A 16670-nucleotide genomic window follows, 5' to 3' on the forward strand; every position below is an offset into this window, starting at 1 on the left:
GCCTACAACAGCCTTTGTTTTCTGTTTTCCCAGTAGTTCGTTTTGCCTCCAGGGGCTGCCACACCATAGAGACAGCTCCATGGTGTGGCAACCCCTGGAGGGAAAAGGATGGCTGTAACTAGGATTTGGTTCAGACATCATGCCAAACCATAATTAATCTGCCTTTGTCTTTTAAACCTTTGTCAACAGCATTGCTAGAAATTATGAGAACAGAGACAAACTTCCCAGATATCCCTTCTAATCCTATTTTTATGATCTTCAGCATGCTGGAAAAAATACTTGGCTGCTTTAACCACATATCACTGAGTGGCTGTGCTCTGCACCGCTACTGAAATAGAGTGATAATAATCTGTTTTCCAAGCCAACTTTAATATTTCAATACTTCACAAATATTTGACCATTCACCTCATTGGCAAAATGAACAAAAGCTTTGGTAGTTTATACTTTTGGTAGTTTATAGCACAATAGCTTTGGCAAATTGCACTGCATGTAAATCATGTTCCCTATGATCAGTAGTAAGCACAAAATATGCTAGAATGAAAACTAGTAAACCTGTGGAGTTCTGCTCATGTTGGTGCTTCTCTGCAGCCCTTAGAACTGTGATATATGAGAACAGAGTAGGAGGTTTCTTATTCAGAATTTTGAAATCAGATTTATCACTATTTTACTTGGATTTCAAAGCCTAAAAGAAAAACCATTTGAAAATCTTTAAAAACACATTAAAGTTGAAAAGCCAAGAATGGGGTAAAATTCCAAGCTTCTTATGTCCTCTGTCTTGTTGAGATTCATTTTATCTATTTAAAATAATTAGAAAAATTACAACAAAAACTTAAAGGCAAGAAAACAGCTGAGAAGAAGATGAACAAGATACCAGTTCTTCCTGCATAATACATGGAAAGCTTCTATCCAAATCTGTGGCAGTCTTATTCTCCATTTTGCATGCATTTTGCTGCAGAGATTTCTCCTGGGGCAAGTGCAGCCTTTTCTTCCAATTTCAGCACCGACGTCTCCACCCACAGAGACACACCCATCCTGATAATCCACAGTAGGAAACTGCCCTGAGCTCATTAAAATGAGTAGGCAGGCAGAGGTGGAGGGTTTATCTTCAGACAGCACCCTCGTTCATGCACACAGCCAGCCAAATGTGCCTCTGGTGCCAGTTGCAGTGGCACATCGCTTAAAAAGCTGGCATGGGGCTGTGCTACAAATGAGTGTTTTCACGCCTAGTTCATACATGCTTCGTCATATCCAGGACTGCAACATCCAGCAGCAACTTGCAAACGTGAAAAGATTACTAAAGAAAATACCGCCTCAAACCAATTGACAGCCAGTTATGAGTACACTCAATTACATTTTTCCATTTAAAAAAAAACTCTTGCACCCAACATGTTGTGCTTAATTTGTAAGCCTTTGTATAATGTCAGGCTAGGATGTCTGCCTCCCACATTTGATTGTCTTTTCCTCCAATTTTTCAACCAGAACAGGGCTGCCTGAAGGCAGAAAAAGAATAGTCTTGTCCTTTCAATAGAGGCTTAATATACAGACATGGGCAGCTGAAGCTTTTCCTCATGTGGCGGCAGATGATATCCCATTAAACCTGTAGTGGAGAGGCCTTTTTTCTCTCTGGGCAGTTGGTTGCTACTCCCACGTTGGGGGTTACCGCACTTTGTATTCCCAGCAATGTATTAAGAGTTTGAAAATGTTATAAAAAACATCGCTTTAAAAGGGTTTTTGGATACCACGGCTTATAAATGGTTGGAAGACGTCTTCACAGCTAAAGGGGCCAAACAAAGTGCAAACAGTATTTTTTATAACGTTTTCAAACTCTTAATACAACGGTGGGAATACACAGAAAGTGCGAACAGTATTTTTTATAACATTTTCAAACTCTTAATACATCGTTGGGAATACAAGTGCGGTAACCCCCCCTAGTCTCACAGGAATAAAAACAAACCAATCACAAGCCAGTTCAGTTAGTACTGAGAGAGAAGATTCCTAGCAAAGCAGGAGAGGCCTGGTCATGAAGGGCAGAAACTGGGCAACAAGCCCTTTCCCCCTTGCAGGTGACAGATGCTCACTGGAGGCAAAGGAGAGATCCAGGATTTCCCTAGAGATGTGGCTTGGCAATAAACTTCCCCAGTAAAAAAGTAAAGGAGTTGGTGCAGTTTCAAGATGGGCTCATGGTGTTGGGAGAAATGGGCATAGTTTTAAAGACTCCCCTGTGATGAAGAGAGAATGTGAGTATTATTTTACCCCTATGGTGTGTGAGTACTGGCAAACCACCCGGTAAACAAAGTCTGCCTAGTAAACGTCAGGATGTGACGTCACCCCATGGGTCAGGAATGACCCGGTGCTTGCACAGGGGACCTTTACCTTTTATGTGTAAGAGGAGGGGGTGGACTGGGGATGGACATTGAACTGCAGTAGGCAGAGAGAATGTCTTACAAGAACCCTGCACTGTAGTCCAGTCTCCTTGGGGAGGGACCAGAGCACATGCTTTGCCTAGTGACGGTTCCAGGTTCACTCCCTGGCATCACCACCTTAAGGCTAGACAAAGAAAAGCCTGCTGAATGAGCCCCTGGGCAAGGATTCGTGTTTGGGGGGGGGATTGCAGATGGAGCACTGGCAGGGAAGGTTGCCGGTCTGGGGCTGAATGGACGCCGAGAGTCCCCCTGGGTTTCCTTAGAGAGCTGTCAAGCGGGAACGGCATAAAAAGGCAAGCAACCGAGGAGCACTTGAGCTGGGACAGCCATGAACCATGAATACCTCGGCGCTGGTCTCCGCGGACTGGCAGCCAACTTGGCAAGGGGTGCCAGCGCCGTCCCACCCCTCACAAAACGAATCATGGGAATCACCCCGACCGCACGTGACATCAGACGTGGCTAGTGTGAGCGCACGTGAATCAGGGGAAAGAAGGGGCCACGTGGACTCACACGATGGGGAGGGCCTGTTGGCTGCCTTGACTGTTGGTGACGACCGATTTCAGGGGATAGACGCGGAGAGCAAAAAGGAAGCCCTGCAGTTGGCCTCTGTACCTCGTGGTATGCAGTTCTCCCAAAGGTGCATCTTGTTGTTAAAGTGCGTCTTCTGCGTAGTGACAAATGGAGATGTTGTGGTAAACGGGGGTTCGGGGGGGGGGGAAGAGAGACCCGAATCGTTATTTCAAGAAAACAGTTTATTTGCAGCTGCTGACTCAGAGGCCCTAATGGGCAGAAATCTTTGAGTCCCGATTATACTGGGGAAGAGATATTTATCCAAATTCAAGTTATGACAATACATCAACAAGTAATGCATATCTGATTGTATTACAGACAGAAAGGCGACTCAGTACAGTTGCAGTTTCGTCCAGTTTCTGCTATCATTGTTTATCGTTCACTCTGACACTCCATGACATTTCACCCACTGCCTTCACACACAGTTATCCTGCCCAGCAACAGACATCCCTTGCTATCTCAATACATTTACAGTACATTTACAGAAAGGGGAAAAGATTATCACAAACTACTAAGCCAAAATACTTAAGTGGATCCTCCACATTCAGAGAAAGTCTACCTTGCTGTCCCAGAGACTCGCGGTTGGGACGATGCATTTTGCCGCTAAAAGCTTAGTTTTTGCCCTGTCTATAAGAATTTACACAGGAGTCCAGAGGCATTTTGGAGACTAGTGACTACAATATCGGTTTAAGTTAGTCAGAGCCCGCTTTATACAAAGCCTACGTCTGCTATTGCGCTAGTTTGTTTGTTTGTTTGTTTGTTTGTTTTTGCTAATTTCGGTAAATAAAGACGACTCCCCCGTTCCCCCTTAGAAGAGCAATTATGGAGGTATTTATTTTTGGGGTGCACCCGTCTGCTTCAGATCAGCAGCCATGAACTCACCTGAAGCTCAGAGTTCGCTAACTGCCTTCGCGACTGAGGCTGCAACTGCCGCAAGGTTTGAAATGAAGCTCGAGCTGGCGCGCCGTTGTTTCGTCATCAGCGCGCGCCGATCAGAGAGGTAGCCGCTCCGGCATGCGATGGCGCTGTTCCTCGTCCACCGGTAAGATTCGCATGGGCCACTTCAGGCGCGTGGGTATTCCCGGTTGGGGGGCCACTGTGTGGCCAGCCCCGTGGGAGGCAGGGGGAATCTGCGACATCTTAGGTCAGGATTCACTGTGAATGTTCAGACAGTGTCACCAAGAAACCCTACAGCGTGCTCTTCAGTAGCTTTGAATGGTATCAGCTGTGTGGTTTGCTTTCTTCTGAGAAGTTCGCGGTGTTTTCCCCTGTGGGTCAGTTCTGTTTACTGTGTTGTTTAACAGCTACATGAAACCAGTGGGGAAGGTTGTCTGTGAGAATGAGGTGGAGTGCCAGCATTATGCTGATATGAAAAGCTGTTTCTGTTTTCCAGATAGCGCAGTGATTTCCTGAGTTAATACCTGGGTTCAGTAGGAGATTGGAAACTCAGTCCAGACACGAGGGAAGAGTTTGTAGTGGAGATCCAGTGGATCAATTGGGCGGGGGGAAAGCCTTTTAGAGGGTGCAGTTTCCCTTGTGAGGTCAGGTTTATTGCTTGGGGATACTTCTGAACCCGTTCTTGGATTGCCAGGTAACAGGTATGGAGTACCTTTTTGTCAGCCTTGGCCAGTATGCCTGTATTGCCTTGAAAAATGGATACCTGATGCCTTAGAGAGGTAAAGACTAGAATACTGTACTGGGGCGGCCCCTGAATACAGTTTAGGAACTGGTGCAGAATGCTGCTGATGCTGGATGCAATGTTGTAGTCATGCAGGATTTATATTGAAACCTCAGCATTGGCTGCTGAAGGGTTTCTGAACTCAATTCAAAGTTCTGGTTTCAACTATATAAACCCCTGAACAGCCTGGGGCTGGACCCTGGGAATATCTTCTTTCTCTTGCAAACCTCCCAGAGTGAAACCCTGATAGTGAAGATCATGCTTTCTTTCATGATTCATTACCATATAGCTAATCATTTTCATTGAATGACCCTGAATTACATCGGATGACCCTGTATTATATGACACAGCAAAATCTCTACCCACACTCCATACACTAACAACTTTATGAACTTCTCCCATGTTCCCTTTTTTCCTATACCAAAAAGCTCCAAACAGCTTTGCTTTTTCTCATAGAAAAGGTACTCCAGTAATTTTTCTCACTTCTTCCAACTTTACGGTATCATATTTTTTGATGGGGGTGGGTGAGCGGGAAGAGATGGGGCAACCAGAATATAGTTCCTGCTGGAGGTTGATGTAACACAATAAGGTTGTGGCTTCTAGTGTCATATCTGGATTGGGGCTACCCTTGAACTTTATTGTATCCAGAAAGTGGGTTCTTACTTGCAACACCTGGAAAGCACCTTTCTATGCTATGACGGGACTCTTTTGACTCACTGATGACTGGCTTGTTGCAGTGTGGTGCTGTAAAACAACTGTAACCATTGTGAAATCCACAGGTACACTGGTGATGAAGAAAGTGAGCCAGAAGACCAGTCGCAGGTGCTCTTGCAGCAGCTGCAGGAACGTGCAAGAGCCCGCCAGCTGCAAAAACAGAAACAGGATCAGCCAATTTCTGCAGAGCACAGGAGGCCAGAGAATGAAACCTCTAAAGTTAACCCTAAGAAGGAATCAAAGCAGGAGAACAAGAAGAGAAAGAGGAGATCAAGTGATGGATCCCCTTGCACAGAAGTCCAAAGAAAGCGAAACAGGCAGCTGCAAGCTGGTCCAGCTGAGGAAGATGGTTTGAGCAGGAGCAGAACTCCAAAGAGCGGAGGGAAGGCCAAAAAGCCTCCAAGAAGAATTGAAGCAGGTATGCAGGCAGAGGCTAAACTTGCTTTCACGAAGCAGTTCTTGGGCCTTGTTAAAATTCCTGTGCCATGCTCATTGTGTTTTTGCAGCTGGAGATTACTTTTATGAGGGTCATACTCTGACTTGCATGGTATTTTATGGATTGTTCCTGAGTTGCATAAAATGCAGCTTGCAAGAGCAATCTACTTGTGCAAGCAGCATAGTGTTCTGTTCTGTGTCACACTTTTCACACAGTAGTTTAGGAGCTCCTGCAAACCGCAGCAGAAAGCACCCGAGGCAGGGCAGTCTGCTTCATGCAGCTGCTGTTGTATCTTTCACAAGTCCTCTTGTTTGAGCATCTGTTGAGATGAATTGGCCCTAGTTTCTTTCTCTCACTGTAAAGGAGGTAGCTGTGTGCCTTGTTGACTTTGAGGCTAACGGGGATCTTTTTTCTGTCTTTCTCTTTGGAGTCCCTCCCATAGGCATATGGAGGCACATCTTGGGTTTGGCCACCTCCACCACAACTTTGCCTTTGATTTTTGAAGTCTTGTGTGGCATGATGCTTCTGAGATTGCTACAAGAACCTTTTTTTCTTATTGCTCCTCCAGATTCAAATAATTTGTTGTATTTATGTTTTCTTACCAAAATGGTGGCCGGCCAGGAAGTGACGGTAGCTTGGAGAGTCATCCAGACAACAGCTGTATACCAACAGGAGAGAGAGAGGATAGCTCTACACTTGGAGAGACAGAAAGCCAAAGAAGAGAGGAGCAGAAGACATTGAATCAGAATGGAACTCTTCTATCTTCTCCCATGATTGTCCTTGGCACTTCTGATCAAAAGGCTGTACAGAAGGTAACTCACTGCCTGGAGCTGATTGCAAGTACTCTTTATACCGCTAATGTTTAAGATACTGTATGGAAGCAAACGAACTGATATTTGATTCTGAGTAGGTTGTTGAAGATCAGGGTGCTGAGATGGCAATTTGTTAAAGCCTTGGCTTAACTCTCTTCTAAGTTATTGAAGATAGACTCACATTTCTACACTTTCCTCAATCAGCACCAAATTTTGGACAGGAGGGGAGGATCCTTAAAATGCATTTTGAAAAGCAAGTTTTCAATTGGGAGGCTCTGGGGGGCACTTTGTCTTCAAGACAAATACAAAATGTGCTTTGTGGTTCTTTGCCCACAGTAGCGGACAAAGGGCCACAGCTACACATGTGCTTCCTTTGGTCAGGGTCACAGTTTCAATGTGTTGCCCATGTGACTTGCAGGTGCAGCCTTTTTTGCCACAGTGGCTTGCTCAGCCCAAGCTAGTCCAGAAGAGGATTAAAGACAACCTTGTCCCACTTCAGAGCATTCCAGAAATCCACCCTAAATTGAGGAAGAAACTGCAAGCAAATGGAATAGAATCTTTGTTTCCAGGTATCCTGATAAGGTGGATGATATCAATGTGCCTCTTTCAGAAGTAAATGAGGCCTTTTCTGTGTGGGCTAGCATTTGGTCATCAGATCATAGGAAAGGGTTTTAATGTCTCTCCCAAGATTTTAATTGAATTAGGACTATGTTTTGAACATTTTGGGGCTGGGCTAGAAATATCTGACTATAGCATTGGATCTATGCCACCTTTGGGGCATGTTTGTTTTTCTGCAATTGGATGTGAAGGGGAATTAGGGCAGTTGAGCCCATTTGTGTGTTGGGGTGAGAGAGACAGTTGTCTTAGAAGCTTGGTTGGGGTACGCAAGGGATGACCTACATGACCTGCTGGAAAGTAACCTTGTCCTAGTTCTTGAGGGGCAGTATGTTTTGCTCTTCCTTGCATTCTCTCTTTTTCCTTTTCAGTTCAGGCAGAGGTGATTCCAGCCATTTTGGAGAGCGTGTCTGGTGGGTTTTTGGCCACGAGGCATGGTTACCAGCCGAGTGATATTTGTGTCTCAGCCCCTACAGGCAGTGGTAAAACACTAGCCTTCGTCATCCCTGTAGTACAGGTGAGTTTTGGCGAGAGTGGGCAGCTGCTGGGCTACAGGCCTGTGTGTGTCCTGTTCCAAAATCTGCAACTTGCATCAGGTGTTGCAAAGTGTGTTGATATGGGGTTGAAGGTAGAGCTGGGGGGGGGACTCTACAGACTTGCGCCGGTTGTGTGCTTCCCGAAGGCTTACCTGTACTGACAGGTTCAAATTCTATAGTTTCAACACATGATGATTTTTTGTAAAGCCAGCTCAGAGGTAGGCAGTTTCTGTGGCTTTGGTCATAGGGTGCAAGTGTATCACAAGTTCTATCAGTTTTAGGCCTTCCTCTCTCCTTCCTCTTGGGTATCGAGGTCTATCAAGAAGCCTCAGCAAGGCTGTAAAAAGTGTGATCTTCACTTTTAAAATGGTATTCTTCTAGACCATTTCATTATAATATGGTACAGATGGCCAGAAGTTTGATTGTCTAGTTCAGATGAAGAAGTGAATTTTAGCCCTCAGCCTGGTTTGTTGCTTCTGGTCTTGAATCCTCCTCACCCTTCCTGCCTAAAGTACCAAAGTCCTGAGGCTTGTGCGGCCGCTGTGCTTCTCCTTTGTCACTCATCTGCCTTCCCTCTCTCTCCTCTATCCAACCACAACCCTGCTGTTTCTGCTCTGTATTCTGTTACATATTCTGCCTCTCCCTGGGCCTTTCTTCTTCCAACAAATCTTCAATCGTTTTGCAAAACTGGCAAAAAAAAATTGTGTAGCCACAACAGACATTCATGTTGTGTATACTTTAATCCAGTTGCAAGATTTGAATTTGCTGGTTACAGCCCTTGAGACAGTTTTGCACAAAGTTCAAAGCCACTTAGGTAGGAGAGGTGTAAAATGAATTTCTGGGTGGACGCCTCTGGCTACCTCAGATCCACCGAAAGAGCAGACTTTTTTATTTGGGGAGTGCTGTATGGAAAAAAAAAAAAGGCAGCAGACAAAGAACATTTTGAAGAGTGCATATGAGTGTGTTGCTTTCATGTATACATTTGAGTAGACTGAGAACAAGAACCTGCCAGCTGTTGCTAATATTTTGACTCTGACTTGGCAGGCCCTGTTAGAACGAGTTGTTTGCCAGGTGCGAGCCTTGGCAGTCTTGCCCACCAAAGAGCTAGCACAGCAGGTAAGTTACACTCAGATGTACAGCTGGACTGGGTAGCAACAGAGGTCTCATTTGGAAGGGGTCTCCCCCATGTGAGACAGCTTCCAAGCCCCTTTTGCCCCGGGAACGTCTTCCAGGATGCCAGCGGATATGCATCACCTTTTTTGGTGGTGCAGGCCCGCTTTCCCCTAAGGGGGGAAAAAACCTTTCCCCCCTATTTTTATATCAGAAAAAAGGCTTTTTTCCCCTCTGTGGTGACCAGGAAGCCTCTGAGGAGGCTTCTCAGCTGCGCTGCCATGGTTCGCACACCCCTACCCCAGGAATGGGCTATTAGACTGTTGCTTTACAGTGTGGACCTTTCAAGGGAAGATTCCAGACTTCTAAAATCCTAATGCATTGGTTGTTGAATGTCCCATTTTTGTGACTGTGCTGGCTCACTATGTGTAATCTGCCTTGAGTCCCTGTGAGAAAGGTGGATTATAAATAACAAAAATAAATAAAATATAACACCACCACCACCCATCCTTCTCATTCACTCCTTCCTGTAGGTGAGTAAAGTATTCAACATTTACACTGATGGAACGGGATTGAGAGTCGTCCAGCTGACTGGGCAGAAGTCTTTTGTGAAGGAGCAAGAGTCTCTGGCTGAGAAAATGTAAGTTTAATCCTCAGCTTGGCATCACTTGTGTATAGTTTTGTTGGGTTGGCTCAAGGATTGAATAGATGGTGATCTTAAAACCATCTGAGCAACTCAGAGGAGTGTTTGTCTGATTGTGTTGCTCTTAATCGCTGCAAAGCTGGAGCTAACTGATCAGCTGGAGGCCAGCTGGAGGCAGCCCAGCTCAGGCTTAACAGGAAATTGAGTGAGGATTGGGAAAGTCTATGGGGATGCTGACTGAAGCCCTACCAAGGGAAAAGCGGGGGGTGGGGGTGGGACAAGGGGAGGAAGAAGGAAATAAAAGGGATCCCAAATGGGCCAATGAGGAGGGCTACTCCCAGACACGAGGTTGCGAAGTCTTGTCAAGCACAGGGTGCAAAGGAATAAGGTGTTGCAACCCCCTTTGCCTCCCATTCTGAGGCCTTCAGGGATAACACAGTGTCAGGCACCACGGCGGGCACTCCCACAGGCAAGGGAGCGACACAGGGCTTCACAATGGATGTCAAGGCCTTCAGGGTTAAGAGAGGGCTCCTTAGCATTTCCTGTCCTTGTCTGTCCAGTACAAACGCTCGTACACACACACACACACACACCCCTGCAGCAATGACAATCATATTCTGTAAAAAGCTCTCATTCATTGGCATTTCTCAGGCTCACTGGATTCCGCAGTCTGGCAGACATTGTCGTGGCCACCCCTGGGCGCCTGGTGGACCATCTTCAGCAGAGTTCTCAGTTCAGCTTGAGAGAACTTCGTTTCCTGGTGAGTGGCAAACCTGCCTGTCTGAACCCACTGAACATGTTGGCAGTCTACTGCAAGCACCTTCTTCTGTCTGCAGCTGTGCTGTGGGCATGGCTGGGCCCACACCGTCCCTTTATGCAGCTGTCAAGCCCTCCTTACCCACCCACCCCAACATCAGGAAATAACCCTGCACTGTTGGTTTTAAATAAACGCAAAAGATCCCATTCCTTCAGCTACTAAAAGGCGGCAAAATTAAAAAAAATACTTTTGGGGTTTTGTTCATGCACTTAAAAATATCGGCCACCTCTCCACTAAAAAACGTTTCACCACTTTAAATGCAAGACTAAATCCATAAGCAGTCAATAATGATAAAAGCAGTGGACTGAAAAGAATATTGAAAAGCAGCAGTAAAAGTAGGGCTGGCTCAAGCTTTGATGTTTTCAGGGGATGCTCGGGGCCAGAGACTCCCACAGTTGTGGGGCAGACCCCAAGACCCTCTTTCCATTTGTCTTCATTGCACACTGTCAGGACGATGGGGACAGTTTTGGATTTCACATCTCGAGGAGAAGTCAGCTGGGCCGGGTTTGCCCTGAGCAGCTCTCATTCCAGAGTCCTTTGCCTGTAAAAGGTGTAATCAGAAGAACATAAGAAAGGCCCTACTGGATCAGACCAAGGCCCATCAAGTCCAGCAGTCTGTTCACACAGTGGCCAACCAGGTGCCTCTAGGAAGCCACAAACAAGATGACTGCAGCAGCACCATCCTGCGTGTGTTCCACAGCACCTAATATAATAGGCATGCTCCTCTGATACTAGAGAGAGAATAGGTATGCAGCATGACTAGTATCCATTTTAACTAATAACCATGAATACCCCTTTCGTCCATAAGTACATAAAAGAACAGTTCTCTTCTTGAAACATCTCCCTGCATTTGCCCTGTAGTAGAGATGATGCCGTCCCCCAGAGGTCTTAATCTGTCTACCTGCAAACAAAAATCGTGTTTTCACTACTTTGGGGCTAGTTTGGGAGGCCGTGTGGGGGTTGCATGGGTGGGGGGGCACACAGGCCACAATTGGGCCAGTGTTAAACACTAAGTCCCCTTGATTCAACTGGGAACATTATGGGCATTCTTAAGTCTCCTGCTGAAATAAATGGGATGTCGTAAACCTCATGCAGGGTTTCTGTGCTGTGTGTGTTTGTGTATGCATCCTGCAGCAGTTTTGTGACCCTCCTTCGGCTGAGTCTCTTCAGCTCCCACGTAGGGTTGATGCACAGTCCCTACTCCTGATTGTCAGCTGCATGTGCTTTTGAAAGCCCCTGCATGGTGATTCGAAGTATGGCTACAAATCCATTTGGCGTGTCAGTAGAGGTTAATAATCCTTAATCCCACTTCTGGACTCCTTCCTGTGCTCAATTCTACATGAGGGTAGATCATTGATGAAGCCGACCGCATGATTGACAGCATGAACCAGGACTGGCTGTCCCAGGTTGTGAAGGCTGCATACGGACCTGATCAAGGCGCTGGACCCTGTCGGCTGTTCAGGAGGGCACCGCAGGAGCCCATCACAGCAGCCAGGTGAGCGAGCCAGCAAGGACTAGGAGAGAGACATGGAAAGGTGGTTACTTGGGGGCCTGTGGAGGTCAAAAGACGAGGGTGCCATGGGAAGAGCATGGGAGGCAGCAGTGGAAGTCACATCTCCTCACTCTTGGAAGTTCAGTCAAGCCTCTTGGAATTGAAAATTCCCTGGTAAGCCATTTCTACTAAAGGTTCAAAGGCTGAGCTGGTTCCAGGATGCCCCTGTGAGCAAGCTGACACCTGAAAGCTGTCCTGTGAATTCCAGCATGTAGCTGCATGTCCAGAGAGTGAAGCAGGCCTGGAAAAGGGCTGAACAAAGAGGGCCAAAGGCAGGAGATGCTTCTCTTTATGCTACAGAGTTGCTTTGCAAGGAGGGGAATGCCTTTTGTCTCTCCAGGGCCTTCTTCCCCCAGATCCCTCTGCAAAAGCTCCTTTTCTCAGCTACACTGAGCCGGGATCCAGAGAAGCTGCAGCAACTGGGCCTCTATAAGCCCCGCCTCTTTACTTCCATCCACTCCAAAACCCAGCCTGGTAGCACTGAGGCGCAGCAGGAGATGGAGAAGAAATATATCCTTCCCGAGGGGCTCTCGGTAAGCAGTGTGGCTTTTATCACTATGGCGATGTGCATGATTGGCACAAAGCCTGGCACCTCCTCTGACCAAAGAAGCGGCAGCACGTTTGGGGAGAGCCTGAGTCTGCTAGTTGGACAAGGGGAGTAGGTGGCATGGGTTTTTCCAACATTCACGTTTACAGGAAGGCAGCGTCTGAGGTCCAGAAGATGTAAAAAGAAATCAATATTTCAGGCAGCTGCCTGGAACTACAGGGCATGGGCCAATAAAGGTCAAAAGTCCTTTTTAACAGCAGAGCAGCTTGGCCTGGAAAGCTGCTAACACAGCAGTTCAGAAAATGAGGCACGAGAGCCAGCAAATGTTTGGTGGCTTTCCAGGCCATCTGGTTACACTACCAGAATGTGTTCGGTGTTCCGCGGTTATTTCCTGGGATGCTGGTTTTGGGACTGAGCCTCTGTGGTTAACAGGTGGAGATCTTACTGACGGAACACATCCAGTTCCAGTGCAAAAAGAGCGCCTATATGCAAATGAGCATTTAAGCGTAACTTGATTATAAATTTTGGCGTATCTCCAGAGCAGCTGTTAAGTAGTAAACTACAGATAGAGTAACAGCCTTATCATTACCAGACAGCAGATAGATTAAGTGGTAGTCATGAGAACGTACAGGAAAGTGTGAAATCAATGGAGTAATCAAAGAAGATCTTATAGAAGAATATAAATCGCAACTGAATAAAAATAGGTAAGTGTTTCTGTCTTTGCCTTTCCCCACGGACAGACCCTCTGTTCGATTGGGGATTTTAAAAATCTGCCAGTTAATTCACTGAGGGCTAAGACATGTCTGGCCGAGAAGAAAAGTCTTTGAAGAGTTGGAATAGTTAAGTAAACATAATGTGGGAGCGCTGGAAAAGATGGGGAGGTTTGTCCCCAGAAGGAGCGGGGAACACATCACCAGCTTTTTGAAATGGAAAGAAACGCAGAGGTAAAAGCCATGATTCCCACATCAGTAATTTGTGCTTGAGATATTAAAACCTGAAACCGTGGAGTAGAACACAAGTTCATATTGTTGGTGGCAAAAATGCACTGAGCTGTTTTTTTAATGGGTATTTGAAAATTAGACCCTTTTAAAGGTGCCTATTAATGCCATCCAGTTGAGGAGCATGAGCAATTTGGTCTGCCAACGGTTTAATGCCCCTGAACCTGCCAAGGGAAGCCAGAGCTCTGTGGGCAGCAGCTATTTGTTCTTGTTTCCTGCAGCAATATTACGTGCCCTGCAGCCTGCGATCCAAGCCGCTGCTCCTTCTGCATTTCCTGCTAAGGATGAAATTCAGCCGAGTGCTGTGCTTCACTAACAGCAAAGAAACTTCCCACAGGTGAGCGTTGAGCGTTGATACCCGCTAGGCTGGCTTGCATCTTGGCTGGCCGAATGGTATCTCTATCACTCACTCTCCCTTTCCCCAGGTTGTTCCTTTTAATTCGAGCCTTTGGTGAAGTGAATGTGGCGGAGTTCTCTTCCCGGCTGAATCCAGGAGAGAGGAAACGGACCCTGAAGGAATTTGAACAAGGAAAGATCCAGCTGTGAGTGTCCACTGAAAGCTTGAGAGCGGAGAACTTAGAATCATAGAGTTGGAAGGGACCACCAGGGTCATCTAGTCCAACCCCCTGCACAATGCAGGAAATTCACAACTACCTCTTCTCCACACCCCCAGTGACTCCAATTCCATGCCCAGAAAATGGCCCAGATGGCCACCTTCTCATGATCTGCCTAAGGTCATAGAATCAGCATTGCTGACAGATGGCTATCTAGCCTCTTCTTAAAAACCTCCAGGGAAGGAGAGCTTACCACCTCCCGAGGAAACTTGCAAAACTGCTCATTGATTGTGGGATGGGGTTGGAGAGGGGAGGGGTGTGGGGGGGCTTTGTTTTTATCTGTCTTGTCCTCCAAGGGATTGCGCGCAGCAGGCATCTTAGATGCTCCAACCCCAGCATCACACTAGCTCTTCAGTTAGCAACAACAGAGTTGGAGGGGCGGGGGGGTAAAGTTGTGTTGTTTGCATTAGGAAGTCCCTGGTCTTTTGTGACTTCTAGAGACGCTAGAATCAGCCTTGCCTCTATTTGCTGCTAACCTGTACAGGTTTCTGGGGCCTCCCCAAAACCCCTCTGTGTCCATTAATGGTCTGACATGGTCAGAGATGTGGAGATTGGCAGTCATACCCATATCTGCTGTGTCACTGTTGGGGCTGTGACAAGGTGAGCATTTAATACTTTTCCTTTCCTTTCAAACAGCTTAATCAGCACAGATGCCACCGCTCGAGGAATCGACATCGGAGGAGTGAAATGTGTGATCAGCTATGATGCCCCTCAGTTTATCAGGACCTACGTTCACCGGTAATGTCTTCCAAGAAAAATGTTCCCCCTTCCCCCCAAAAAAATTTGGATTCATTTGCTCCTTAGAGCTTTAAATGAGCAATGCACCACTTGGCTGCTGGTGAAATGGCTGACCAGAACCGGGCTGCTGGTGAAATGGGCCATTCTTCTGTCTTCTTTCAGGGTGGGCAGAACAGCTCGTGCTGGGAGAGCCGGCCTGGCCTTCACCATGCTGCTGAAAGTGCAGGTATATTGTCTGCTGGTTCCTGGTTTCTCCCCAAAATTTGCACCTGGTATGAATTGTGTTGGCTGCAGAGCCACGTCTCTCGCTTGCTTTGCTTCCAAGAAGAGTTTCAAATGTCATGGCAAGACTTTCGGTAGCAGCAGCCCTGAAAAGGGAACCTGCAGGGTTGGGGGGGGGGGGGTGCAGTGATTCCCGGATGCCCCAGTGATCCCTGGATGCCCCACTCAGTTGGGGGACATTTTCTAAGACTTCTTTAGTTTCTCGGGAAGGGGTTTTTGCTGACCGGCTCTCATTGTCCAGGAACGCAAATTCCTGAAGATGCTGAAAGAAGCCGGCCTTCCTGAGTTGGAACAGCAGCTAGTGAAGAGCGAGAGCCTCAAGCCTCTCCTCCAGCAGTATGAGGAAGCTCTGGCTGAACTTCAGAATGTTGTCAAGGTACTGCTGGCTTCCAGGAGCTGGGGGGACCTCAGCTGTGGACAGAAGTAGGAGCCTGCCAATTGGGAGTCACCAGCAGGGGGAGAAGCACCCAGGCATAGCTGAGAACTAAGAGGCCAGGCCTCAAGGCCACAGTATCAGAGATTTTTAAAAAATTGCCATCAAGTCACAGCTGACTTGTGATGACCCCGTAGGGTTTCCAAGGCAAGAGACATTCAGAGGTGGTTTGCCATTGGCTGCCTCCGCGTCATGCCCCTGGTATTCCTTGGAAGTCTCCCATCCCAATACTTGCCAGGGTCTCAGCTGAGAATGTGTGACTGGCCCAAGGTCACCCAGCAAGTTTCCATGGCAGAGTGGGGATTCGAACCTGGGTTTCCCAGATCCTAGTCCAACAGTGAGTGTCGTATGTCCACACTCACAGGCAGAAGATGGGAATAACGGACAATCTAGCAGTTGGAACTGGGAGAAAAGTGACAAGGGCGGGGTTTCTGGGCACATGGAACTGCTGCAAGAGAAAAGCTTCCACCAGGAGGCTGAGAAATCTGGGCCTTGCTCTGCCTTCTGAGGTAGCAGGAATCAAGGCTGGACTTTGGTAGGAGAGTCAGTACAGTGTAGTGGCAGAAATGTTCTGCTGGTGGGACCTGGGTTCAAGTTGCACTCAACCTTGAACTTGAACACATGAAGCTGCTTTATATTGAATCAGACTCTTGGTCCATCAAAGTCAGTATTGTCTACTCAGACTGGCAGCGGCTCTCCAGGGTCTCAGGCAGGGGTTTTTCACATCACCTACTTGCCTAGTCCCTTTAACTGGAGATGCCGGGGATTGAACCTGGGACCTTCTGCATGCCAAGCAGATGCTCTTCCACTGAGCCACAGCCCCTCCCAACTTGCTCTACAACCTTGGCCCAGATATTTGTCTCTATAATTTGCTTCCCAGAGCTGTAGTAGCATAAAAAGTTAGGGGAAGGGGAGGGATAAGTTAATGCTTTGTTTCCCTTTCTGAAACTGATCCCAGATTCCACAGTTGCTTACTCAGGTCCTCTGAGAACTTTAACCAGGCATGACTGCTTCTTTGTCTCAACAGGAGGAGCAAGCCCTGAAACGATCCTGAGCAGCCAAGTGAGCGGGGGCTGCGTTCTTCGCTGGTACAAAAAAACAAGCAGGGACTGGAGAACTCTCTGGTCACGGGCTGGGTTCTGACCTCAGGAG

At 47.2% G+C, this 16670-nt stretch overlaps 1 protein-coding gene across 1 annotated transcript; it reads left to right on the top strand.

Annotated features, from left to right (window-relative positions):
• Positions 1–4001: 4001 nt before the first annotated feature.
• Positions 4002–16572, top strand: DDX51 (DEAD-box helicase 51). The gene is made up of 16 exons (XM_056859027.1): positions 4002–4035; positions 5451–5803; positions 6443–6633; positions 7052–7202; positions 7620–7765; positions 8829–8900; positions 9428–9534; positions 10189–10297; positions 11704–11849; positions 12247–12439; positions 13673–13788; positions 13877–13993; positions 14702–14803; positions 14966–15029; positions 15327–15461; positions 16546–16572. The coding sequence occupies exons 1-16, from the start codon at positions 4013–4015 to the stop codon at positions 16570–16572; spliced, it is 2052 nt and encodes a 683-aa protein (XP_056715005.1). The 5' UTR covers positions 4002–4012.
• The last annotated feature ends 98 nt before the right edge of the window (positions 16573–16670 follow it).

This window comes from Euleptes europaea, chromosome 13 (assembly GCF_029931775.1).
Source record: "Euleptes europaea isolate rEulEur1 chromosome 13, rEulEur1.hap1, whole genome shotgun sequence".
NCBI classification, from domain to species: domain Eukaryota; kingdom Metazoa; phylum Chordata; class Lepidosauria; order Squamata; family Sphaerodactylidae; genus Euleptes; species Euleptes europaea.